Source organism: Apiotrichum porosum (assembly GCF_003942205.1).
Source record: "Apiotrichum porosum strain DSM 27194 chromosome Unknown scaffold_1, whole genome shotgun sequence".
Taxonomy (NCBI): domain Eukaryota; kingdom Fungi; phylum Basidiomycota; class Tremellomycetes; order Trichosporonales; family Trichosporonaceae; genus Apiotrichum; species Apiotrichum porosum.
Genome location: NW_021167108.1, coordinates 2,931,476 through 2,956,028, shown reverse-complemented (window position 1 = coordinate 2,956,028; position 24,553 = coordinate 2,931,476). Strand labels below are relative to the sequence as shown.

The 24,553-nt window shown below is 61.4% G+C and overlaps 9 protein-coding genes across 9 annotated transcripts; 5 read left to right on the top strand and 4 right to left on the bottom strand.

The window, feature by feature from the left end:
• Positions 1-20: 20 nt before the first annotated feature.
• Positions 21-803, top strand: MTACP2 (Acyl carrier protein 2, mitochondrial; the record flags this gene model as incomplete). Its single annotated transcript, XM_028616880.1, has 3 exons — positions 21-191; positions 546-684; positions 736-803. 3 exons carry the CDS (start codon positions 21-23, stop codon positions 801-803), a joined length of 378 nt encoding a protein of 125 aa, XP_028480737.1.
• Positions 804-1,084: 281 nt separating this feature from the next.
• On the bottom strand, positions 1,085-3,220 carry EHS24_001073 (uncharacterized protein; the record flags this gene model as incomplete). Its single annotated transcript, XM_028616879.1, has 7 exons — positions 1,085-1,384; positions 1,454-1,857; positions 1,911-2,048; positions 2,106-2,398; positions 2,448-2,555; positions 2,750-2,830; positions 3,003-3,220. 7 exons carry the CDS (start codon positions 3,218-3,220, stop codon positions 1,085-1,087), a joined length of 1,542 nt encoding a protein of 513 aa, XP_028480736.1.
• A 573-nt stretch (positions 3,221-3,793) lies between these two features.
• Positions 3,794-4,572, top strand: EHS24_001072 (uncharacterized protein; the record flags this gene model as incomplete). Its single annotated transcript, XM_028616878.1, has 4 exons — positions 3,794-3,964; positions 4,019-4,120; positions 4,180-4,411; positions 4,454-4,572. The coding sequence occupies 4 exons, from the start codon at positions 3,794-3,796 to the stop codon at positions 4,570-4,572; spliced, it is 624 nt and encodes a 207-aa protein (XP_028480735.1).
• A 118-nt stretch (positions 4,573-4,690) lies between these two features.
• Positions 4,691-6,001, bottom strand: EHS24_001071 (uncharacterized protein; the record flags this gene model as incomplete). The annotated part of the gene is made up of 4 exons (XM_028616877.1): positions 4,691-5,059; positions 5,102-5,621; positions 5,659-5,778; positions 5,865-6,001. 4 exons carry the CDS (start codon positions 5,999-6,001, stop codon positions 4,691-4,693), a joined length of 1,146 nt encoding a protein of 381 aa, XP_028480734.1.
• A 395-nt stretch (positions 6,002-6,396) lies between these two features.
• EHS24_001070 (uncharacterized protein) lies at positions 6,397-9,051 on the top strand (the record flags this gene model as incomplete). The annotated part of the gene is made up of 1 exon (XM_028616876.1): positions 6,397-9,051. The coding sequence occupies one exon, from the start codon at positions 6,397-6,399 to the stop codon at positions 9,049-9,051; it is 2,655 nt and encodes an 884-aa protein (XP_028480733.1).
• Positions 9,052-9,252: 201 nt separating this feature from the next.
• Positions 9,253-11,197, bottom strand: EHS24_001069 (uncharacterized protein; the record flags this gene model as incomplete). The annotated part of the gene is made up of 3 exons (XM_028616875.1): positions 9,253-9,393; positions 9,444-10,885; positions 10,969-11,197. The coding sequence occupies 3 exons, from the start codon at positions 11,195-11,197 to the stop codon at positions 9,253-9,255; spliced, it is 1,812 nt and encodes a 603-aa protein (XP_028480732.1).
• A 1,804-nt stretch (positions 11,198-13,001) lies between these two features.
• Positions 13,002-14,718, top strand: EHS24_001068 (uncharacterized protein; the record flags this gene model as incomplete). Its single annotated transcript, XM_028616874.1, has 2 exons — positions 13,002-14,587; positions 14,652-14,718. 2 exons carry the CDS (start codon positions 13,002-13,004, stop codon positions 14,716-14,718), a joined length of 1,653 nt encoding a protein of 550 aa, XP_028480731.1.
• A 409-nt stretch (positions 14,719-15,127) lies between these two features.
• Positions 15,128-21,592, top strand: EHS24_001067 (uncharacterized protein; the record flags this gene model as incomplete). The annotated part of the gene is made up of 3 exons (XM_028616873.1): positions 15,128-15,484; positions 15,549-17,303; positions 17,348-21,592. The coding sequence occupies 3 exons, from the start codon at positions 15,128-15,130 to the stop codon at positions 21,590-21,592; spliced, it is 6,357 nt and encodes a 2,118-aa protein (XP_028480730.1).
• A 286-nt stretch (positions 21,593-21,878) lies between these two features.
• EHS24_001066 (uncharacterized protein) lies at positions 21,879-23,986 on the bottom strand (the record flags this gene model as incomplete). The annotated part of the gene is made up of 4 exons (XM_028616872.1): positions 21,879-23,026; positions 23,244-23,475; positions 23,531-23,901; positions 23,953-23,986. 4 exons carry the CDS (start codon positions 23,984-23,986, stop codon positions 21,879-21,881), a joined length of 1,785 nt encoding a protein of 594 aa, XP_028480729.1.
• Positions 23,987-24,553: the final 567 nt, after the last annotated feature.

Here is a 24,553-nt window from a genome sequence, read left to right as displayed (position 1 = left end):
CCTCATCTCCACCCACAGCCATGTTCCGTCTCGCCCTCCGCGCAGCCCCCCGCTTCGTCGCCACCCAGCGCGTCGCCGTCACCACCCCCCTGGCCGCCCGCGCCTACTCGGCCGCCGCCCTCTCCACCGCCGACGTCACCTCGCGCGTCCTCGACGTCCTCAAGTCGTTTGAGAAGGTCGACGCCGGCAAGGTGAGAATTACCCTCTCCTCTCTCTCTCTCTCTCTCTCTCTGCTCTCCTCCCACACTGTGTGTCCTTTTCGAGGAAACGGCGCATAGCGAGCCAGGAATCACACAAGGACAAGGACAGATGCAAACCACAGAGACGACGGCGCCGTCGATACGAGGGACCACGAGGACAGACTCCACATACGTCCTCTGTCCAGGCCGTCCTCGTCGTCGTCCAGACCGTCACTGACGTCGGCGTCGTCATCTTTCGTTCGCTTGTCGGAGTCGCTCGGACTGACTCGGACTCGCACCTCCCTCCCCCTCCCCCTCCCCGTTCTCCGCCTGCCCAAACACGCAATGCTAACACCTCTCCCACAGCTCACCGCCACCGCCTCGTTCACCACCGACCTTGGCCTCGACTCGCTCGACGCCGTCGAGGTCGTCATGGCCATCGAGGAGGAGTTCGCCATTGAGATCCCCGACGCCGAGGCCGACGCCATCAACTCGGTTGACCAGGGTGCGTTTGCCGTGTTGTATCCGAGGTTGAGCTCCTGCTGACGTTTCCCAGCGATCGAGTACGTCGTCAAGGTTAGTACTGTGACCGGCGTCCGCCGCCGCCGAAAGCTAGTGTTGTGACTGTTGGATACTGACCACGTTCTTCCCCCCTCTCCAGACCCCCGAGGGTGAGTTTTTGCTGCAGCTTGTCGTCAATGTGCCAGTAGACGCTGACTTGTCCCCCCCCCCAGCACATTAATCACAGCAAGGCCGAGAGAGTATTGGCATGCAGGACTTGACATTGGCCCCTTGAGAAACACGCTCACCCTGATGATGGACCCGTTTTACTGACCGCTTGTTGCCGCAAATGTGTGCATGCTACATGCTGCTGTGGACACAAACACAAACTACACACTCCCTCTCTAGTCGACCTCGATCGGCTCCCCACCTCGGCCCCCATTCACATGGGTCGAGTCGCCATAGGCATCGTCCTCGTCCCCGTCCCCTCCCCCTCCACTTGCTCCTGGAGAGGAAAGATTTCCTCCTCCAGCCTCGCCGTCCGCGTAGTCGTCTCCATCGACCGGTCCGCCGCGCACACGCGCCGACCGCCTCTCGCCGGGGATCACTGGACGGCCCTTGTTGGGATCGTAACCCACGGCTCCCGCGTCCCCCCTTCTCCTACCTCCGCGCCGCGGCGTGTCGTCATCCTCGTCGCCCTCGTCCTGAAAAAATCCCGTCAGCCCACCTCTACTGATTCGCTCGTTTCGTTGCCCGTGTACCCGTGTACTCACACCCTCAAACCCGTCGTACGTGTAGTCGATCTTCTTGGTCGACCGGCGCGTACGCGATGGACGCTCAGACGCCATGGCCAGTGCCCACCGCTGTTCGGCGGCCTTTTTGTGTGCGCGCTGCACGCGCGCCTCGTCCTTTTCGGCAGCCGGCAGCACCTGCACGGCCAGCACAGACGACAGGCGCGCCTCGGCGTCGATGCCGTTGACGAGCTTTTTGTACTGCCCCTCGTCCTTTTTCGACACTTTGCCCTTGGGGCCCGAGCCGGACGGTTTGGGCGGCACAGTGTTGCCGTACGTCGTGTACGTCTCCTGCAAGGCCACCACGTCGGCGCGCGTGTACGTGATGGGGACGAGCGGACAGGGCCGCTTGAAGGGGTTGCCAGACTTGTACAGGCGTGCGGACGCTGAAAACAGAGTCAGCTTACGGGCTACAGGACCTGATCCACTTGAAGCTCACCGTCAAGGCTCCAAATGCGGTTCTTTTTGTGATCCAGACCCAACGGCTCAGTCTTGAGCGGGTCGACCACCTCGGCGTTACGCTTTCCTGTCGGCTGGCGCTCCTTGATAAACTCGCGAATCGACTCGGCGTGCGTCACTGCGGGGAGGGGGAGAGGTCAGCGCTACGTCCTTGTCAGATCCTGCGACCACCCACACTGCCAGTCGACCAGCTGGCGAAGCAGCTTGGCGCGGTCGTGCCAGTCGAGCTCGAACAGGCCGCCGCCCTGCGCCTCGATCTGTTTCAGCGGGTTGCGCCTGACGCGCTCCTTGCGGTCCTCGTCGGGCTCTCGCAACCGTCCGCGCATCAGGCGGTCCGCCTCGGTCGTGCAGCAGCTACCGCGCGCATCCTCGTTGGGCAACCACGGCTTGTCCCACACTGTAAACTCGGGCGACGTCTCGAGCATGTCCGAAATGTAGTTGGACAGCGAGCCCTGGATGTTGGTGCAACTGCGCGCCCCAGTTAGCCAGACTCCTCTATCTAGTTGATGACACCCACTTGACATTGCGCAATCCCGGTTTGAGGTTTTGCAGAAACCGCACGAGCACGCCCTCCAGGATGTCGTCTGGGCGCTGGGCGACGGGCTCCATGAGGCAGCGTTCAAAACTAGTAGACTCGTGTCAGCAGTGCCACTTTTGCGCGGGAATGAGACGCTGCCGGTTGGCTGGCGGGGGCCAACCCCGGGACGCCGAACGACCTGAACCGCCGAGACGCCGGCCGGTCGGCAAGGAAGCAGGCAGACCACGGTCACGTTATGTGCCCGCGCGCGGCCACGGCCACGGCGGGCGTTGCAGACTCACTCTTCCAAGCATTCGAGGTTGCGAATCTTGTCGCGCAGCTCAAACTTGACAATGAACGCCCATGTATACGCGACTTGCCAGCTACGCGAGTCAGCTGTGTGCCCTTTTGGGTGCTTGTGGCACTCGTGTGCATGCAAAGAGGAGAGGTGACGAAGGTGATAATGGTGAGGGGCGCACGCGGCACTGATGCCCCGCTATCCTCGTCGTACCCCGCTTGCTACCTCTCGCAGTCCTGGGTCTCGGCAGTACTCACTCGTCCTGTACACGCTCTGGACGTGCGGAATCCCCAGCCGCTGCCTTGTCGGCGCCGGCTGCCTCGGCTTGCGCGGCATGCCCGTTGTGAGCGGCACCAGAACCGGCCGTGTCGACCTTGACCTCACCCTTGACCGTGGGCTTGGTGTCGCCGTTGGAGGGGTGCTGGGCGCCGCCTCTGGCCCTCGCCGGGCTGGGGGAGCGTTCGGCCTTGACCATGCGGAGGGTTGTTGTTGGGTTCAGTGGGTGTGGGGGTCGGGTTTGGGTGTGGGTTGAGGCCCGGACGGTGGAGGGGACGCTGTTGGGTGCCAGGGACGACGGGTAGTAACCGCAGAGACCCGGCTGTGTACAGGCCTCTGTTGTGCTTGAGGAAATGGAGAAAGAGGTTGTGTGTGGGGTGGGGGGGTAGAGAACAACAGCAGGGACTGGTGCAGGCCAACAGCAGCAGTGATCCCAAGCCAAGAGGACGCGCACCTGGAAGTCACCCACAACCGCAGCCTGCCCCCAAATACACACGTCATTGATGACGAGCTGCGGGCAATGTGCGGGGCGCGCGACGAGCCTGCCTGCGCGTCAACGGCCGTGTCACCCGCCTCCGCCGCCGCCGCCGCCGCCGCCGGCACAACTGGTGGAGCCGATCCATCCATCCGGTGGCCACAAAGCTGTGAGATCATAATTAGGCGAGGAGAAGATTACTTACAGCGAGTCATATATCCCCAGTATCTCTTGCAATCTTTCTCTTTCCCTCTCCCTTCCACTCACACTCCTCTCCCTCTCCCTCTCTCACTCACAATGTCCGCCAACACCGTCCCAGCAGGCTCAAACGGCGCACCCATACACCGCGGCGAGCACCTCCTCACCCCCGGCTACGCGTCAAGCTGCGAGCTACGCGTTCCCGCCACCATGGAAGGTCCCAAGCGCAGCGACCGGTCTGTGGGTGCCGTGTGGCTCACCGACCAGCGCGTGAGTAACGCGACACACCGCATTGGATGCATCTTGCTAATCATCCCTATATAGGTCATCTACGTCACCCGCAAGCCCACGGGACAGGAGACCAACGACGGCCTGTTTGGCACCATCGACGACCACCCAACGCTCACGAGCGTGATCATTCCTTATGTGAGTCGCCACACCGAGAGGTACCTACCAAGTGCTGACCAACACCCCCTCTTCTTCAGGCCACGATCCGCAACATCGAGTTCAAGCTCCCGCTCTTTGCGCCCAACCACATGAACATCCATTTCGGGCGCGACCACGACCACCTGTGTCCCAACCTGCCCGAGACCGGGTCCGAGCAGGACCTCGTGGTCAAGATGGTCGTGGGGAACGGGCTCGGACACAACCTGTACAAGCGGATCGAAAAGGAGCGCGCGGCGTGGAAACAGCGTCAGCGCGACGAGGACTTTCTTCGTACGTCATCGTGTCTCCTTTCATAGTGACTAACGTAATTAGCCGAGTATACACCTGCATACGTCCCGACACCACCTGCAAGCCCGCCACCGCCTGCCGATGCTCCAGGTACTCCCCCCGGCAGTCCTCCAGCTCGCAGTGGCATGCCCCCGCTTATCTAATGCCCTTCCTTGTCATCACAACCTCACGAGCTCCGCCATTGCTTCACTAGTGTAGAATACTAATATTGTTTACATAACACACACCATGCAGCTGTACTGTACTCATTTCTCTCTGTCTCTATCCCGTACGACGCGGGTACCACCAGCTCCCGTCCTTTTCCTTGACCACGCGCACAAACTTTGCAATGAGCTTGTCGCGCGCCTTTGAGTCTCCCTCGCGATACAGACCCCTCAGGAACGGCGCCATGTCGTCTGGTCGCCACCTGGGGCGAGTGAGGAACAGGTCGGCAAAGCGCGTGGGCGGGTGGGCTGGGAGCGAGTGGGCCGGGAAGTAGGACAGCAGCGGGCCCGCCTGGGCGAATGTGGATGGTGGCGGGTCAGTGAGGAGGTACTCGCCCTTGAGGAGGGTGATGTCGGCGTGCTGGCTCCAGTCGTCGGTCGAGGCCTGGTGCCACCGGATCATAAACTCGTCCACGGGGTGAGGTTCCTGCTGGGTCAGTAGCTGTAAGATGCAGTCGTGATAACCCACCTCGAGTTGCACGAGGAGACCGCGGCCCAACTCGCGCACCATGGCTTGCACGTCCGCGTCCCATGTGTCGCCGTCGATCGTGCCAAACAGGCCCATGACTCCGCGCGAGAGGTCAGACGGCACCTCGTGGTCCTCACTCAGCGCCTCGGCCACCGCACAGACCGAGACGGGAACACTGCTTCCCGACAGTGAAGAACTCGCATGGACAGTGATCAGGGCCAGCACGAGGGCCAGCAGCGCGCCCAGCTCGGCCTCAGGGAGAAGCAGCATGTCCCCGTCCACCTCGACGATGTTGTTTTCCTTGATCGCAGCCGAAAGTTCGTCCTCGCTCGCCTGGATGATGCTCTCCAGTTGCGCACGGGTATACCTCTTTGCGCGTTTACGCTTCTTGCGGCCCTCGCCTCCGGCTCGCTCCTTGTCGATTCCCGTCCATGCGCTTTCCTTGAGGACAGCACGCACGCGCTCGACGCGGCCCGCAGCGGGGGACGCACTCCAGGACCTCGTGGCACACGTCTCGAATCTGTAGTGTTGGCGGAGTGGCGTCGTCGCCTGCTGACGAAGAGGTGGGTGGCCGCAGGACAAGGAGCGAGTTGGAGATGGCTACGCTGCGGAGCGTGTACGTCTTGTCCTGGGTGCAGAGGACAGCGTCATCGTTGGGTCGGCCTTTGATCGTGAGTCTGGGAATGGATTTAGCGGTGGGTCAATACAAGGTGAGATACACCGCAGAGAGCCTGTTGGCTTGCACTGCCTTACCTGTACTCACGGGACAACTGCACCACCCTCGACGGCAGCGAGGACCTCGGGCGGGAGCTCGAGCAGCTGGTAGCTCTCCTCCACGTCCTTTACGGGTGGAAAGCGGATTGTGACTCGCTCAGAGGGGAGATTTGATGGAGCCGGCATGGTGTATGGGAATGACTGCCCCGCAGGTGAAAGATTTGGTGCTTGGAGGCGAGAGTCGATGCAAAGAGTGTTCACCAGGTCACAACAATCATCCCAGGCCACAAACGCGCGACGCGTCCGTCTCGGTATCAACATTGAATCCGGTCACGTGATTCTTTTCCGCGTGGCAAAATCAAGTGTCCGGGGCGTCCCTGTCGTCATGTATGTTGCGAGACTCTCCTCTTACAGATATTCAACAACACACCGTGCAGAGCAATGCTCACGCATGTGCACCAGATGACGGTCTTGGCACTGGCAAGGTGAGTTTCCGAGAGTACATACAACAAACTGACTTCAGGCCACTGGTGTGCGGCACTTGCGCACGTCCTAGACCTCTGCCGACCTCGTTCGCGAGGATGTCTCGCGCCGCTTCGAGCTCGAGTGCGGCTGAGGCCCATGTCGATGCCGTCAGCACTCCAGTTGCTGGGCCGTCCACACCGAAGCGTAGAGGAAGGCCACGGAAGGTGGACGTTTTGAGCTCGAGTGCGACTACAACCGATGCCCACGCTGTCAATCCTCCAGTCCCTCAGCCGCCCGCCCCAAAGCGGAGAGGAAGACCACGCAAGGTGGTAGCCGACACAGCAAAACCCACTGCCGGGGCCCAGCTTGCGATACCAAGTTCCAATTCGGTCGGCCCACTTGACCATCACCCACCAGAAGGCTCCACACGGCACCGTAGAGCCACCCCTCAACCCCTTTGGCCAACAGGCAACTGGTACCATATGCCCTCGCAACAAGCACCGTCCCCACAGGCCGCGCTCGACCTCGATCAGATGAAATGGCGGGATGAGGACCACAACGTCTCGCCTCCCCGGCTTGCAAAGTGCTTTGGGCTTGCGGGGACTCCATCAACCCTAATCACACTCTATTCCTTCGTTGAATCCATCGACAACGACGCGACGCGACTGTGGATCCAGTACCACTTCATCAAAGCGGCTGTGCGATTGAACAGTTTTATTCTCCTTCCTCCTATCCTCACCGAGATACTCCACGGGTTTGAGGAGTACAGCGATGCCACAACCATGGTGGAGAACCACCGCATTCTGCTGTCACATCTGGGGAAAGAGGAGGCGGTGCTCCCTCATGTAGGCCAGGTGGTTGAGCATCTCCTCGGTGAGCTCGAGCGGATACGCACCGCTGCCGAGGGCGGCTCGGACACGCCCGTGCCGCCTTTACCCACATCCTTGGTGGATGTGGTCTTCAAGAGGTACCTCACACCGATGACTCTTGGGCCGCTCATGGCGTATATCGCGTCGCCTGGATCTGGGGTGGTCCTGCAAGAGCGCCACTGGCGACACGCCGCTTCGGTTGCGTATCAAGCTGGTATGCATGAGGACGGCATCGCATACACCGCCCGCGCATCCAAGAATCTTGCTGAGGAGTATCCCGAGCTCACCGGCCTGCACCCTGTGCATATTATGATGGGGGCGCAGCGCAGCATGCACCTTACCGAAGCCATCAAGGTGCTCATGCCTCTCATCGAACGGCTTGACAAATATCGCGCTACCAAGAGATTAAGAGCATCGATAACGACCACCGACGACGATGATCCTGAATTCCAGGACGCCGCCTCGCTTCCGTCCATCACAGAGGACGAAGCCGATGAAATCGACGCGTGGCTTAACGTCATGGACACGTCTCCACAGGCAATGCGTGCAGTGGTAACTCGCATATGGAGCATCCTCCTAACCCGCGCTGCACGCGACAGGAACCTCGCTGCCGGCGACCTTATCGCTGCAGCAGACGCCATGCCCGACGTCGCACTCTGCGCCGCAACCCTCACCCCGCTCATGTTCGGCTTAATGAAACGCGGCGAGCTGGACCGAGCCCGGCATGTCTGGTACGATATGAAAGCACGGCACGGCACGGCATTGCCTTCTGAGCGGCACCGCATGCTGGATTCAACAGCTCTGGCCGTGGCAGCTCAACTCCAGTTTCTCCGCCGCTCACGTGGTCCAACCCGGGACTTTGCGCTCCAGGAGACGCTCAAGCTGGTCGAGTACTACGCTGCCAGGGGCGGCGTTGCAACTCACATGCCTCCCCTGGTGAAGGGCATCAAGGTGCGCAACTCGGTCCCCCTCGACGCGCGAGTGGTCAACAAACTCCTACACATGTGTGCTTGGACGGGCCGTGTGAGCGTTGCGTTGCGTGTATGGTCGGCGGCTCGGCCCCGGTGGGGCGTGCTGCCCAACGATTTGAGTCTTGCCCTGTTGATCGACTCGGCACGGTTTTGCACCACAAAGGGGACGGGGGACTTTGGTGGCGGTGACATGCTTCGCAGGCGACTCAAGATACTGGCCTCGGCCTTCCATCTACCTGGAAGGGAGAGGCAGCGGCACCCAGACTCGCCGCTCGACAAGCCAGCAGAGTATTGGGTCAACTACGCCGGGTCGTGCGCCAAGGACCCGCTCAATTATGACTGGTGGCGCGAGCACGCTGCCGCTCCTTGGGAAGAGGTCCGGCAGCTGTTCCGCAACGACATCTTGTTCGCAAACTACCCGGGGCTCAAGGACGTCCCTTCGCCGCTTACCCGCAGCAGCGCGTTTGCCGACTTCAAGGCGCTCATCGCACCGCCCTCGCTCGCCGGCGCGCCACTGCGGCCCATGCCCCTCGGCGGCAAATACGCGTTCCTCATCCCAGGCTACAAGAGCTTCCGGTCGTACATCGAGCTGGTTGCGACCTACTTTGCCGAAGACGACATGGGCGAGGTCATTGCGTGGATGCGCGCGCTGGACGTCAAGCCCGACCGCGCCTCCATGCTCGTGGCGCTCACGTACGTGGGCGAGACCGAGGGCCCGCGCCACAACGTCAGGATTGACGGCCATTCGGCGCTGGTGCGCGACGAGCATGTGTTGCGCGCATACCTCTGCGAATGGCTCGGCGAGGGCGGCGGTGTGGACGGTGCCACCGTGCCGACGGAGATGGATGTGGCGCGGTATAGGCGTGCAAGGATGCGGCGCATAGAGAAACAGGACGCGCGCAAGCACAGGCAGGCGATGATGGCCGCGTAGTAGAATGAATGCGAGGTCGGCTAGCTTGTTGTGGCAATGCACGGCTATAACAGCTGCATTGGCAGTGTCTGTACAACGTTTACGTGCAGAAAATCAAACACCAAAAATAAAAAGACGGCGCAGTAAAAGAACACGGAATCTCAGATTCACATTTGTTGATACACGCAGCCCCCCCCGAGCCAAGCCCCGCTCGCGCTCCCCTCAGATGGACATGCCGGTCAGACGGCGCGTGAGGCCCAGCAGGACCTGCCCACCGTGCAGCTCGCCCCACACTCCCGCCGAGACTTCCTGGTAACACCTGTCGAGCTCGGGCGACGCACACACCTCGGCCCAGTGGTCGCTCTGATATGTGAGCTTTCAGGCCACTCTCTTCTCTTCCACATTCCACTCACAACATAGTCCATGACGGCGGCGTGCAGGTCGCCAAACGCGTATGTGGCGAGCAACGCCGCGATGCACGTGTCCGGGGTGAGGTTGCGCAGGAGGGCGTCGCGCGCGAGCACCTGCAGGTCCTCGAGACCATACCTGTGCGCGAGGAAGAAGACGGCCAGCGGGGATGGCGGGGCCGGAGGCTTGGTAGGGTGCTTGTGGGGATCGGGGGGCGGCGCGTGGCTCCTGCGAGGGATAAAGTTGCGTGCACACGGCGGAGAGGTGGGTGCCGACGCTCCAGAACCGCCGGCAGCCACGGGAGACGTCTGGGGACCCATCTTGCGCCCCGCCGCCGCCGCGGTGGAGCCCGACGCCGGGGTCGTGGCGATACGCGGGACCGCTGCCGGTGGACGTGAGAGGCGAGGCTGGGTGGCGCTCGTAGGCGACGACGATTTGGGGCGGGGCGGACGGGGTGTGCTGGTGCTAGATGAGGACGAGGACGGGATGGGAGGCGCGGGCCCACGGCGCGGAGACGAGGTAGATGCAACGCTGGCAGCACTGCGAGCTCCGGGAGAGAGGCGGCCAGAGGCCGCAGTGCCGACGCTCGAGGTGCTTCTCACGGTGCGAATGTCGGCATCGTCGACCTCTTCCTCGGGGATCAACGACGCATACTCCCAGCTCTCGAGCTGTAGGACGCGGCGTGCGATCGCCGTGTCGACACGGACCTGCGCCATGACGGTCCGCACGCTGTCAACGTTGCTGAACAGGATCTCGTCCGTGTAGAGCCACCGCAGGACCCAGTACACCGTGTTGAATGCCGCGTCCTCGACCAAGAGCGTCGTCACAGGTGCCTGCGACCCCTCTGCAAAACCGCCAGAGAGAGTTGCCTTGAAATAGTCAGAGTGTACGAGCAGCTCGGAATGTGCGTACACCACCCTCCGGCGGACCATCTTCCGTGGGCCGTCTTCGTCAGGCGTGCCAGTCCCTGCATGCTCGAGGCACACAAACTGAACGTCGCCGGTGCGAATCGAGTCGAGGAATGCCGCTGCCTGGCGGGTGACGCGGCGCGAGATGTACTGCTGGTCGGCGTGAACCATGGGTGGGAGACCAGGCTGGGAGGCATGCTTCACGACGACACGGATGGAAAAGGCGTCACGGGCCGAAACCTCTGGGAGATCGAGAAGCGTCGACAAGGGCGGCAGGGTCACGTCCCAGAACTCTTGGCGCTTGGAGAAGGCAACGACTTCAGACGCAGACCACAGCCACTTGGGCTCGCCCAGGACGTGTTCGCCCTCGCGCTCGTAGGCCTTGATGCCGACGAACACGCTGCGGTCAAACGTCTCGTCGAGTGGCAGGTCTGAATACTTGGCCCACAGGGCGATGATGGCCAGCACGATCGACGGTTCCTGGGTGGCAACAGGCTCGACCTCGGGGTCTGGTCGAACGAGCGGACCGGGCGTGCGTTCTGGGCAGGAAAAGAAACGTATCAGCATGGTACGGAGGATTCCATCTGCCTCTCCCTCTCCCTTTAAGGGGGTCAGAGCGCACCGATGTGGAGCTTGTAAGCGAGATCGTCAAAGTAGGCTCCCTCGGTCGTGAGGGCCTCGTGCTGTGCGTCGTCGTCGTTGTCGTCGTCGTCCCCAGCCTCGAGCCGTGCTTTGAGGTCGCGGACGTCGCGAACGGGCCACTCAAAGGCCGTCTGCTTGGTCTCATACGCGCCATCTGCCATGCGAGGAGGAATGGACGATGTCCTGCCTGTCCGGCTGGCCAGCGCCATGCCGACGCGAGGCGGCGGTGAGGCCGCAAAGACGGTTGATGTGAGATGGGCGCCGGTGCGGCGTGTGGATGGCGTGGGAGTGCGCGGCTGGTGTACTGTGGACGGGGTGCTGGGGAGTGAGGATGCGGACGGGGTGGGGTTGTCTGGGTTCCAGCGGGGGTGCATTTAGGAGGGATGACGGTGTGAAGCACGGACACGACAGTGGGCAGTGTAGAGAGAGACAGAGAGAGAGACAGAGAGACAGGCTGAGAAGGCTTGTTGTTGCGGTTGTTGATTCAGTCCGCTCGTGGCCACCGTACCACAGTCGGTCGGTTGGGAATGACGCAACGGAAAAGCGGCCCGTCCGCCTCAGCCTCTCCGCCACTGCTGCTGCGCACAGGTTGAAGCAAACTGCCCTCAGGCGGCTCAGCCACGAGCCACGCACGCGATTATGCTCAAACTTGTTGCATAAGCTCGATTGCCGTTGACATCTGCATATGCATTTCACTCGAGGGGCCCGTTAAGGACTCTGGTAAAGCGTTTACGGCTTTGCGGGACAGGGCGGGACAATTAGAAAACGCAGCAAGTGGCCAAGTGGTGTTCCAATGCAGGGGGAGGAATGGAGGAGAGATCACACACCCCACGACCCCGGCTTTTCGGGTTCCTGCTTACGTTTCTTGTTCAAACCGACGGGCCACAGCCCCCACAGGCCACAGGGGAGGCCTTATTCGCTCGCGCGTTTGTGCAATGGTCGAGGCTTTCATGGCCGTAGAGCTTGCGTCGGTCCAAGAGGCCCAAAGCAACCTGAACAGCGCGCCCAGAGGCCAGAGGGGGGGATCTGATGGGAGGGAGAGGGGGCATGTATCCCCCGACTGAGGCGCCCCCAAGCCATCGTTGCCCAGTTTTTTGGAGCTGTTACGCGCGGTTTGGATGCTTTGGGATGCATAAATGCACACGAGGGGGAGCTGGAAGACACGACGTAAGAAGACGATGATGAACGCTCTTCTGTCTGTACGTAAGAACAGGAGTGAGGCCCGGCCCGCGCCAGAGTCCTGGGTGAAGGGGGGATACACGCGCGTGCACGCGAAATATATATGGGTGAAACTTGTGCCTGTGTGTCTCGTTTCCCCCTCGTCTTGGTCCCTCTCGTCCGCCTCTCGTCACCGGCGGCTCGCGTTTCCTCTCCAGTGTCTCGTCGTTTGCTTTGCTCTCTGCTCCCTCCCCCCCGGCACACATACTGGCACTCCCTCACTCGTCCACATCCTCGTCCCCTCATCTCCCCCTCCCCTCCCCTCACCACCGTTCGTCCTCTGCTCGCCGTCGTTCGTCGCCGTACCCTATCTCCGCGTCCTTCAGTTTGGCCCCTGTCTCTGGCTTTTGCGCTCTCGTCGTTCTCTCTCTACGCCACACTTTCCGTCTTTCATCAACGCAAAGCCCCCCACCCCCCCACCCCCTCTTTTCATTCTTCTTCTTTCGTCCTCGTGTCCACCACCACCACATCCCCCACGTCGCTTTCTGTTCTCGATACCCACTACGACTCAAAAAACGCGACATCCCCCTCCACCACGCCCCCTGTTCAAGTATAATTTTACGTCTTTCGCTCTCTCGCCAGTTGCTAGACCAACAACGCGCGTCACCACCTATTTACCGTGTCGCGCACCCAAACTAGACGTTTCGGATCGACTGCAAAGCTTCTATCTGACGGACCATATCTCCATCCCCAAGACACCTTGTCCCCCACCCCCAACGTCCCCCACCACGGCACACAGTGGCCCTGTATCGTCGCCCTCATTGTCCTCGCCCCCCACCACATCTATACCATACCATGAGTGCACTCAACAACACAGCCCCACGCTTCCGCAATCACATTTCGGGTCCGCTGGCTTCTCAAGCCTCGTACCCACCGACGCTGGACGTCCCTCCCAGGCTTGCTTCGTCGCTTGCGACGCCCATGGCCACGCCTCTGGCAACACCGCTTGCCCCTCCTCCCCCTCCACCGCTCCACCTGTCGTCCACACAGCCTTCGCGCAGCGGTGTCCGCTACGCAGGGCTGGACCACACTCTCGGCCCCACGTTCTCCGAGGAGGAGGACGGTGACGACTCGGACTTTATCGCAGCAAAGATGGCCTCGCTCGGCCTGGGTTATAACAGCGGCAGCGGCAGCGGCTACAGTCGCGACGCACACCACAACCACAACCACAACCATCACCACCACCACAATCACCACCACCACCACAACCACAACAACAAAAGCAGCAGCAACAACTCGGCAGAGGTTCAGCGTCGAGTGGAGGCTCAGCAGATGATGCAGCTCCAGGCCCTCAAGCATGCTCAGCAGCAGCAGCAGCAACTCGACCAGCAGGAGCTCTTGCAGGCTCAGCGTGACGCCGCCTTGTACAACTTGATCGTCACCTCGAACGACCCGCAGCAACGTCGTGAGGCAATGGCATTGTGGGAACTGCAGCGCGCACAGCTTGCTGCGACCACACCTGCGGGTCACCTCGAGCGTGCATACGCCCAACAGAGTGCCCAGCAGGCCGCCGTCAACCAGCGTGCCCTCCAGCAGCAAATGCTCGCCCTTCAAATGCAGCAGCAGCAACACACTGCGCAGGGCCACCGTGGTGCCCTCGCCGCTCAGCTCGAGGCCGGTACTCTTCGCCGCGAGCGTGAACGTGAGGCTCGCGCCCGCCCTCTGAGCCCCGACGATGCTCACTTGCGGGCAATGTTTGAGAGCGCGCCCTCGGGCTACTTCCCTCCGATCTCGCCTCCCATCAACTCTGCGGCTGGCGTGGGATGGACATCAACGACCAAGACGCCCGACTGGCCACAATGGACCACGCCACCAGCGCCTGCTCGCACCAACAGCTCCAACTCGCGTGCTGACTCGCGAGCACCTTCCCCGCCGGCGCCCTCGACTGGGCCGCCCGTGTCCGCTGGTATTGGGCGTTTTGCCCGCGCCCGGCAGGAGCAGGCCGTTCGCGGTAGTGGTGCCGCAGCGCCCAGCACTACCCCTCTGGCAGCTCTTCTCTCTCGCCGCAGGCAGGTCGACGACGACGCCTCGTCAGTGCTGTCGTTCCCCGATATCCCCGCGACCTCGCCCACCTCCGAGTCGGGCTATACCCACCATGTTGGCTCCGAGCGCAAGTGGTCGGCCGAGTCCAACGGCGGCCGCCAGGTCGAGTCTGACTCGGGCCACATTCTCTACAAGGACCCGGCATCCTATTTTGAGTGGGGCCACCGCTTGGCTGCAGCACCTCGCTCCCAGTCCTTCTCGCAGGGCCGCACAAACGACAACAACGTGCGCTCTACCGACTCGTATACCTCGCGCGCTCCCGTCTCCATTGTTACTCGCCAGCCATTTGGACCTCCAGGTTCAGCCAACGAGCTCAAGCAGAAAAACTTTGCCTCAAGGTAAGCCACACGCTCTTGTCTCTTTCTCTCCGCAATTGTCAATTGAAGGCTGACCAGCCTCCAGCATTCGCCGCAAGGCAGGTCTCAACCTTGGCATGCTTAACCGCAGGACTGAGAGCTACGACGTATGAGACAGGCTGCTTGAAAAGAGCCAAAAGTGTACTCGAACCCCCAACCAAATCAAAACCTCTCTGATTCCTTTCCCTTTCTCCTCTCTCCGTGTTATGGACAATCGGCCCTGGGTGTGATGTGTCCAACAGTCTCCTCCCTATCTATCAATAACTGTGTTGCGTGAAGGGTGTATCGTTGTATAGTAGTCGAGCTGTGTATGATCTGTGTGATATGCATGGCTGGACCGAATGAAATCTTGGAATGACGAGCAGATGAGTGGCCATGAGTGGATCGCCGCGTGTTGGGCGACGGTGGCGGAACCAAACATTCCGACGCGTCGACCAGCGACTTCGAGAGCATCATCGAGGAACATTGATTTTGACCGCGTCGTGTCTTGTCCTTGACGATACTATCCGTATCCAACCCACCATGCCCCCCCGTAAGCGCGTAAAGCGCAACGGGGAGGACTCACCCCCCACCAATACACCTGTGCGCAGCACAAGACGCGTCCCCGACACCCAGCGAACGCCAGCAACGCACCGTAACACCCGGGCCCAATCCGTTCGGTCCACACGCTCAGACGCGACGTCCACCCCACTCCCGACAGGTCGCGCACCAAGCCCGTACCGCACTCGACACCGAAGATCTGTACGAGGCCCAGAGCTCGCAGAGCTTGAAGGCAGTCGCGATGACTGCGTCCCGCCCAGCGACGACGAGGAATACGACGCGTGGCGAGCTGTGCGCGCCATCGAGCGCGCCGAGCAGCTGCAACTGGAGGACGACGAGGTACGTGCCCTTTGCCTTCCTTCCTGTCCCCCCACCCCCGGGGATGGTGCTGATCCCACTCTAGTCTGAAGCAGGACCGTCGCAGCCCAGTCCAAGACCCAGTCTCAGTCCCGCCAACTCCCCCATCTCTCGGCGCTCAGCTTCTCCGCACGCCTCGTTGCCGCCTGTTCCCGCGCCGCCTGCATTCGAGGCCTTCTTCGACGACTATGCCTCGTCGTCGTCCCTCGACGACGGCATTGAGGTCGACGACTATGTGCCGTCAAGGAAGGGCAAAGAAGTGATTCGGGGTGGGTGTGTGCTCTCGCGCTCGCCCTCCCCTGCCCCACTGGACGTCGTGGTGTCATTGGCGTCCCAGCCAGCCGTGATACCTTTGTCGGTTCGGTCACCGCCGCAGCACACCTCTCCCCTCCTGTCTGTCGCCAACAGTAAGGCGCGGAACAGCTCGTCCCTCCCCCCACCATCTCCGTCCTTGTCACCGGAACGCCAGTCGCCGATCGCTGCTCGCTTGTCATCGCCGGCACACAAGCCGCCAGACCCACCAGACGGTGGTGGTGGCGGCGACGCTGACGTCTTTGCCGGTTTCGAGCCAGACCTTGGCATGGATCTCGATGATGACTACTTTGACGAGTCGCTTCCACCTCTACGACATACGACTCGGGAGCCAGTCCAGGAGCCAGACCAGGAGCCAGACCGGGAGCCAGACCTAGATGTCGATCGCGAGTCACCAGACCCTCTGCGAGTGTCGCCTGGTCCGCCATCAAGACTACATTCTGCCGCCATTCCCCGGCATTCACCCTCACCTTCTCCACGAGCTCAACCTCCTCGCATTCCCTCATCCCCTCCCGACCCACTTGACCTCATCGGCGCAGAGTCGCCTAGCCCACCCCCAGTGCCGCTGCCACCCCCACGTTCTCACCCTTCCCTCCCACACCCACCGTCTCCTCCGTCATCTCGGACTCGCCCTCTGGCTCCTACCCCGCCACGATCACCTCAGTCACCCAACGTGCCGCCCTTGACTGACAATGGGGTCCACAACCGGCCCCAGTCTCGCTCCAGCTCCCCTCTCACCGACCCTCCTTCCTCTCCGCCCCCATCCTCGTTCCGGCGCCACCTCATGATGCCACCACCGGCAGCGGCTGACCCTGCTCTACTTCAGTTCCGCTCTGCGCGTTCGTTCCGCACCCGCACGGCTCTCCAGCTGCAGCCCTACACAAGGGAGCGACAGCAGTACCAGTCCGCACTACGCCAAGGTGGTCTGACCAAGGGCCGCCGTGCCGTTGCGCCAGCGGCTGAAGTGACCGCCAACAAGGACACGGACACGAGCGAGAGCGGCGACGTCTCGAGTGCGGCCGACGAAGACGCGACCCCACCTGAAGCGATCGTCATTGGTGCCACTCAAGAGGCACCCCGAGAGCCACGGCATCGTCCGCCCAAGGAACTCGTCGACGCCGACTTTGACGAGTACTTTGTGCGCTTTGGCGAGGTGGCTGTCGAGGAGGATGACGAGGCCGCCAAGCGACTACAGGTCATTGCCCGGGAACGGCTCAAGAAGGCCAAGGAGATGAGACGGCAGCTGCGCGCCGAGGACAAGGTCCGCCGCCAGTTTGAGGCGCTCATGGCGGGCGAGCAGGCGCAGGCCGTAAGGGAGAAGAGGGAGAAGGACAAGGAAGAGAGGAGACAGAGGAAAGAGAGGGAGCGAGTGGAAAAGGAGAAGCGAGACCAGGAGCGGCAGGCGAGAAGAGAATTGGAGGCGGAGAGCAAGCGAGAACGTGAAGCCAAGAGGGACGAGGCTCGCACGAGGCAACTTGAAAGGAACAAGGTGAGCTCCAAGTCACAGTCCAAGACCCAGAAGCTGACCAGCAGACTGCCGGACGAACCATTCGAACGCCGACATCGAATGGCGGCAAGACGCCTCGCACCAAGACCTACGGTGGCAAGAACCGTCGCCCACTGCTCGACATGTCCGGCGACTCTGAGCTCTCCGATGCACCACCCGAGGTGGAGACTCGCAGGCCGACACACGCCCGTTTACCGTCTCCGTCGACTACTCCGCTGAGCCCGGTGCTTGCTCCTCGGCGCCGTCGGTCGCCCAGTGCCCGTGACCAGACACCACCCTTGCCTGAATACGAGGCGCCAGCCTATGATGATTTCGGTGGTGGTATCTTTGACGACTTTGGTGGTGACGACGGCGGGCCAGACGACTACGGTACGCCGCTTCCACCGCGCCGACGCGACTCTCGTGGACCAGTGTCCACACAACGGCGGCGCCTTCCCTCCAGCTCGAGTGGGGACGACTCGGACGCCGACGCCGATTCCGAGTCGCACGACTCGTCTGCGCCCGCGCCAGCGGACAGGCGCGAGAAGATTGCACGCCGCATGCTTCCCGGTGTCATGCTCAAGCGGCTGGCTGCTGCCGAAAAGGACAGACAGGCCCGCAAGGCCGCGGCGCAACGTCAACGCTCTGGTCGGGACAGGGATACCCCATCTCCTGTGCGACCGGGACACGCCGTAGTGCGCCGAGGGTCCGGCCACGGTCTCGAGGACATGGTCGACCTGTTCGCCTCGGACAACAGTGACAACGACAACGGACCCCTGGCGCTTGAGGCCGAGGAAGGTGACACGGACGCGTCTGACGGCGCCATTGTCATTTCGAGTGACTCGGAGGGCTTTGAGGCACGCGAGGATAACCGCCACGACGGACTTGCCAACTTGCAACGCGGTGACTTTGAGGCCCTCGTGCGAGGTCGAGATGCCGATGGACGTCACCGCAGTGACCGCGAGCGTGGCCGAGACAATGGAAACGACCGGGGTGATGGCCAACGGAGTCACAAACGGCGCACACCTCGACCCGCCCTTGGCCTCAAGAAACGCGTACGCGCGCCACCATTGTCGCCAAGGGGTATGGTCCAGGCGCGTCTCGACTTTCCCGTCGTGGACAAGCCGGAGAGCAGGAGCTCCAAGCGTACCAGCAAGAGCAAGAACCGCAGCGACCGCGTACGACACGACGCTCCCCGGGGCCGTACCAAGACCCACCGTCCCGCGATCCGTCTCGACGACTCGGTCATCTTCGCCACCGACGACTTTGCCTTTGAGAGCGACAATGACGAGATCACCGTTATCAAGGAGGTGCAGCCACCACATGCCAAGCGGACGTTTGCGCGTGTGTCGTCCAAGAACGACCCAAGGGCACGCGCACAAGCCGCTCGGTCGTCTGCGTCGCCGGCACGGAGCTCGCCGAGGAACAGCAGTCCTGCTCGTGACCCACGCCGTGCGCTTGATGAAGGGATCGGCAAAGCCCGCTCGTGGGCGAATTTCGACCGCTTCCCGGTCGATTTTGACATTACGCCGCTGCCCTCGGGCGTGTACTGCGCTGCCACGACCGTGGTTGGTTCGGGCCGTCTCGCGACCATGCTCGATGTTCTGGCCGGAGGCCCCGTCGAACCCAAGCCGGTACACGCGCACGGCGTCGATCTCCATCCCGACATGGGTCTGGAGGAAACGCTCGCCGTCCTCCCGATCGTGCTCGATGGCGCGTCTGCCTCGCTCCGCTCGTTCATCGACAACCCCAGCCGCCAGCCGGAGCTCGCTGGCAAGGTCTTTGCGCCGCTCGCGTTCCTCCGGGACCTCTTCGCCTCGTCGCCCGAGTCGCACTCTGCGTTCACCCACCTCGTCGAATTCGGTGCCAAGCTCGATGGCATTGCTCTGACTGGCAGCAAGGAAGACCGTGCCACCATTGAGCAGCTCATGTTGGTGCGCTACACCCTTCTGGAGATGGCTGTCTTTGCCAGTCCCATGGACGTGCCTCGTTCGGCTACTGCCTTGGTCCGCCTGCTTCTCGTCTACGGCTTTGACCGTACACTCCGGCCTCTGAAGCGTATCCTGCGCGTCCAGGCAGACACGCCCGAGATCACAGACGAGTCAGTCGCCCTGTGGGTGGCGCTCGGGTACATCCTCGCCGCTCACGACAAACAGTACGCGAGTGCCAGTGCCGGTGCGGCCGACGACACATTTGCGCAGGTCATTGTGGACGCGCTCTCGCAGCGGTTCCCCAACGAGGTGGGGCCGCTCGCCGCCGAACGTGTTTGGTTCCTCCTGTTTGGTCTGTGCGCGCTATCGCAGTTTGGCCCCGACGGTGTTGTTGTGGCAGAGTACACTCCTCACCCACGCTGGGGACTTGTGCGCCGTGCCGTTTCACTTATCAAGGTCACACACTCTCAAGAGGCCGAGGAGGCCGCACATTCGGACCAACTGCAAGGACGAGACCGGTACATCAAGACCGTCGTCGCGCGCTGCTTGCGCCTGTCCTCGACATGGACGTGGAGCTTTGACCGAGGCAGCTTCTCGGTCGCCACACGCGACCTGGGTATGATCTTCAAGGACCGCCAGCACCGCAACCTGCCAACCGAGCCGCCGGCCGACTTTCCAGCCTTCATCTCACAGTTTGACCTTTCGTTGACAGCGTCCGAGGAGACCAAACGTGCGAGTGCGTTTGAACTGTACCTCCGCCTGGCCGCTGTGGCAGCGTCGGACCTTATCGGGTCAGCCGAGGAGCTGTCCGCAGCTCACCAGGCGGAGCGGGACGTCCAGCGCCTCATTATGAGCATCTTCCCCCTCTCGGCAGTGACCTTTACGCGCGCATCCCCTCCGACACCGCGGCAGCTCGGCGCCCTCGTGAATCGCTACTCGACCATGGTGGTCGCATGCTACTTTTCGCCCGCCCTTCTTCCCTGGCTGCTCGCCAACTCGCTCAAGTGGCTCGCGTTTGACAAGGCCGGCTTTGAGTCGCGCCAGGTCGTCATCCGCGGACTGATGTACCTCGCCGTCGCGTGCCGTCACCACTCGCACCCACTGGATGCTGTTGTCGGTCGTCTGGCTGACATACTCGCCACACTCCAGACCGAGCTTGAGTCAGTTGGCAGACCCACCAACCCGACCCACTTCCCCACCCGTGTCGAGATTGAGCGCACCATGGTGCTCGTCGTTACCGCGTTCCGTCAAATCATCTTACACACAGGCTACGCGCCAAGGCCACAGCCAGTGTATCCAGACCCGGCACTTCTGCACGAGTGCTGGACGGCACGTGTGTTTGACCTCGACCTCGCCAAGGACGTCAAGTCTGGTCTCGAGATTGTGTCGACCATCCAGGCATTCCTCGACGCACGCTCCGCCGCTCTACCAACACGTGCACGTCAGGCGCGTAACACCGCCCTCGAAAGTCTCGACGACTACCCCTCGCTTGGATTCGACTTTGATGCCGTCGACCTGGCCGCGCTCGGTGGCGACACGGAGGCACGTCCCGTCGACCCCATGGAGGTCGCAGACGCAAAGTTTGCACAGATCATCCTCAACGTCATCTGCCCCAAGATCTACCGTCTCCTCAGCGACATGCTCCCGCCCGTCCTCGACTCTGTGACCGATGGCGACGAGCGGACCGACCGCCAAGTGTTGATCAACAAGCTCACCAAGTGCTGGTCCGACTGCGCGGCCATTGTCGTTGTGGAGCACCACCTGCAGGAATGGTCCACATACGTCGGTCCCTTTGGACAGCAGTCATGGTCGCGCCTGGGCAACGACGCCGGCCGCGTCCAGGTCGGCCTGCACTTTATGCTCAACGTGGCGCTCCTCGATCCGGGCGCGTTCCGCACCCACGAAGAAGAGTTTATCGCGCTCCTGTTCCAGACGCTCGTGACGGACCGCCTGACGATCGAGCACAAGTACGCCTTTGCGGTGTTTGGCCTTCCCTTTGCGCTAGACCACGCCCTCTTTGCCGGTGTGCGCGAGCTCTTACCGCCCGACGGCGCCGAGTTTGACCGCGCCGGGTTCATGGATAAGCGGCCCGAGATCCTCGCCGCGATATTCGGCAACATTGACCCGCTCCTCGGGTCGCGCTTCACCCCGGCCGATATGAAGACGCTCATCTACCGCTGCGTCAACCTCCTCGTCGGCGCCATGGTCGGGTACGAGTCGGCCATTGACGCGCGCAGGGTGATCCACCGCGAGTCGTACCGCGTCTTTGTGCGCGAGACGGTGCGTGAGCTGCGGCGCGTGGCGGGCGACTATGTCTCGCCCGTCGGGGTGCCGGCGCTCAAGGCGTTGGAGTGGAAGTAGGGCATGTGGATTAGAGAGAACCAACAGTTTTTATATGCATTGTGTGTATCATTTCGACGAGGAAGAAGTTGGGGTGACAAGGGAAGAAGGTACATTGTGGACAAGGAAATCCGAAAAATTAGACGTAAAAAACAGACCTGTTTTGTGCAGGTAAAGACACTGGTATAGATGCAGGCGTATGGCATGGGTTCGAGTAGAAATATGTTGATTGGAAGAGGTGGAGGTGTCGTGAGGGGTGGGGTGTCTCTGGGGAGTCTCTGAGGTATCGCTGGGTTGTCGCTGGGTGTTAAGTTGTCAAGGAAGCCTTGCCAAATGTGGCTGAGAGGAACAGTGAGTCTCGGCTGCGGCCGAGGCCACCTATACCGAGAACAGCGGTCGATTTGCTACGCTTCACCTTCTTGGTGATAGGTGAAGGTTTTGGGAGGGTGGCAGGTACGCGGGGAGCGACGGATGACTGGAGCACCACGTTATTGGCAGGCAAATCCTGCGCAAAGGCGACGCGTCGAGTGCGCGGAGCGGCGTTCTCCTTGATCTTGGGAATGTTCGTCAAGTCGTCGTCAAAGTTGGGTGCCCCGATATTCAGGATGTCTCTGGCGACTGCAATCTTGCCCCCCTTGAGATTCTGGAAAGTCTTGTCGTCTGTCACCGCGTTCATGGAGGTGATGCCTCCACTACGACGGTGCTTCATGGAGGCAGAGCGTGGTTGTGCCACATTGACGCCTCGGACATTGGTGCTCAGAGGAGCCAGGGCGGGACGGCGTGTGGCGGGCCCGGAATCGGTCGTTATGTTCTTGGCCGGAGAAGTAGCGACGGCAGGAAGGCCATTTGGACGCTTGGTAGGGGCTGGAGTGGAACTGTTGGTGCTAGCGGTGCTCGCAATTGCTCGCAGGGGCTTTGGCTTGGGTTCCATGGCGGCGGCTAATGCGATGAAAGTAATTGCCTCAAAGTCAAAGGTAGAGAGTGGTCCATAGAAGAAGGGCAAAGTGGAGAGGAGCGCAGAACCCATATCATGAAAGTGGGGAGAGCGCCTGGGCGGCTGGACGAAGAAAGGAACGGGAACAGGTTGGACAGACCGGACCCGACTTGGAGTGTTACGGACCCTCGATGCCATGACGGCGGTACGCATAAGCTGGTCCAACACGGTCAAGAAAGGCTGGCTGGGAATTTTCAAGAGACGCGGCTGGCTGAACGATTCCCATGCAAAGGCAGCCATCGAGAGAGTTGGGTAGGCGTCGGCGCGGGGAACAGTAAATCGAATGGTGAGGTATGGTGTTGCAAGGACCACAACGATGGAAGTGTATCGCTGATACTGGGGATAGAGAGTGAAGCGGACCAGGTCGAGCTCCCTGGCAATGTTGACGAACGGGTTGGAGAACCCCGGACCATCAGACGTCGAAGCTGTCAAAAGAGGTCCAGTGATGAGACGGTTGGAGTCTAGCAGGAAGGGACGTATGCTGTAGACCACGCGTGGGGCCAAGGACACAGTTCGCCGAACGGGAGGGACTTGGCGGCGACGATACCAGCCCAATGCTCGGCGTCTGCGATCGGCGCCATTCTCCGAGTGCGCGTTCTTTCCAGCTCTTGGAGCAGGGGTGTAATGTTTGACGGCGACCTAAGTGTGAGCAGAGGCACTCTCTCCTGTGCAGCTCACCTCCATCACCAGAGTCTTGCCCGAAATGGAGCACACCCAAGAGTTGGTCGAGATGCCTGTCTTTGACGCGTCCTGGCAGCCAGGAACTGCTGGCACCAGGTGAGAGACGAGCGTAAGTGCAAGTGAGATTAGGGCAGGCTGGATACGGTGGATAGAGGTAAGGCCAACGTTGCAGGGATGTCTTAAGAGGCTCCGCAGGGCACCCAGCCCGAGCCGGCACAGCGGCTGATGCCTGCACGGGTGTTGAAAGTGGCCAGGCAGAGAGCAACGATGATTCGGGAGTGGACGACAAAGCGTGTGAGGGGGTCGAAGAGCGGGAGAAGGAAGGGATAAAGGGAGACAACGGGGAGGGGAGGGACGGTGGTGTCAAGAACAGTGAGGGTGCCGACGGAGTGGTATCGAATGAGGACCGGGAGGAGGTGATTGAGTGGGGTGGTTGGAGTGTTAGCTGTATGAGAGATGGAGAAAACCCGAGAAGAATGATCTGGTCGTTCCTGCATCTCACAACCCGCACCGTCACCCCAGGTGACCCACAACGCGGCAGAGCAGGGCGACTCTTTGGCTGCTGACAACAGGCCTCGAGGACGTGTTTTCGTCTCCCCCGCCCATTCATTCCGTAGCGCCGCAAAAACCCCAACAGAGGCCCGAGAGAGGTTGGCTGGATACCCAGCTTAAAGCTTCTGCGCCTCTGTAATTCCGCCAGATCTACCATTTTCTGGCATGAATCTGAGACGGACTAGCATTGCAATACGGTTCCCGGTGTGGTCCGGCTGGCAGTTGTTTGAATGTTTCCTGCGGACCTGGTGCCCGACGCGCCTGATTTTGTTTTGTCTTTCTTGTGTGCGGGTGCCTGAGCCATCAATTCAATCCTCGCTGTGACGCGCTCTCTGAGATCTGATGGATGCGGGCAAAAAACATAAAAAAACACATCACGCATCACACGTTTGGCCAAGCGCAAGCAGTCATGCATAGAAAGCAGCGGCAGTGATGGGCAGTGTGCTGGAACACAGCACAGGGCAGGCAGCGCCATTCATCGCGGTCGTAGATTGTGTGCCGTGGTGGCCACAGCTCGATGGGCCGGCTATAGCTCTTGTTGGCTGAAGTGCGTGCGGCGCCATCCGCGGAGCGAGAAGATGAGTCACCTTTCGTTGTCCATTCCTTCCCTCATATCTCTAAGTGAAACCACTTGTTGGTCCTTCCTTCCTTCCATCATTCCTCCCTTTCTCTCTTCTTTCAACAAGTTGCGGCCAGGTCGACCAGGTCGTCGTCAAGACACGCGCGAGGAGCCCTCGACAAGGAGCAACAATGAA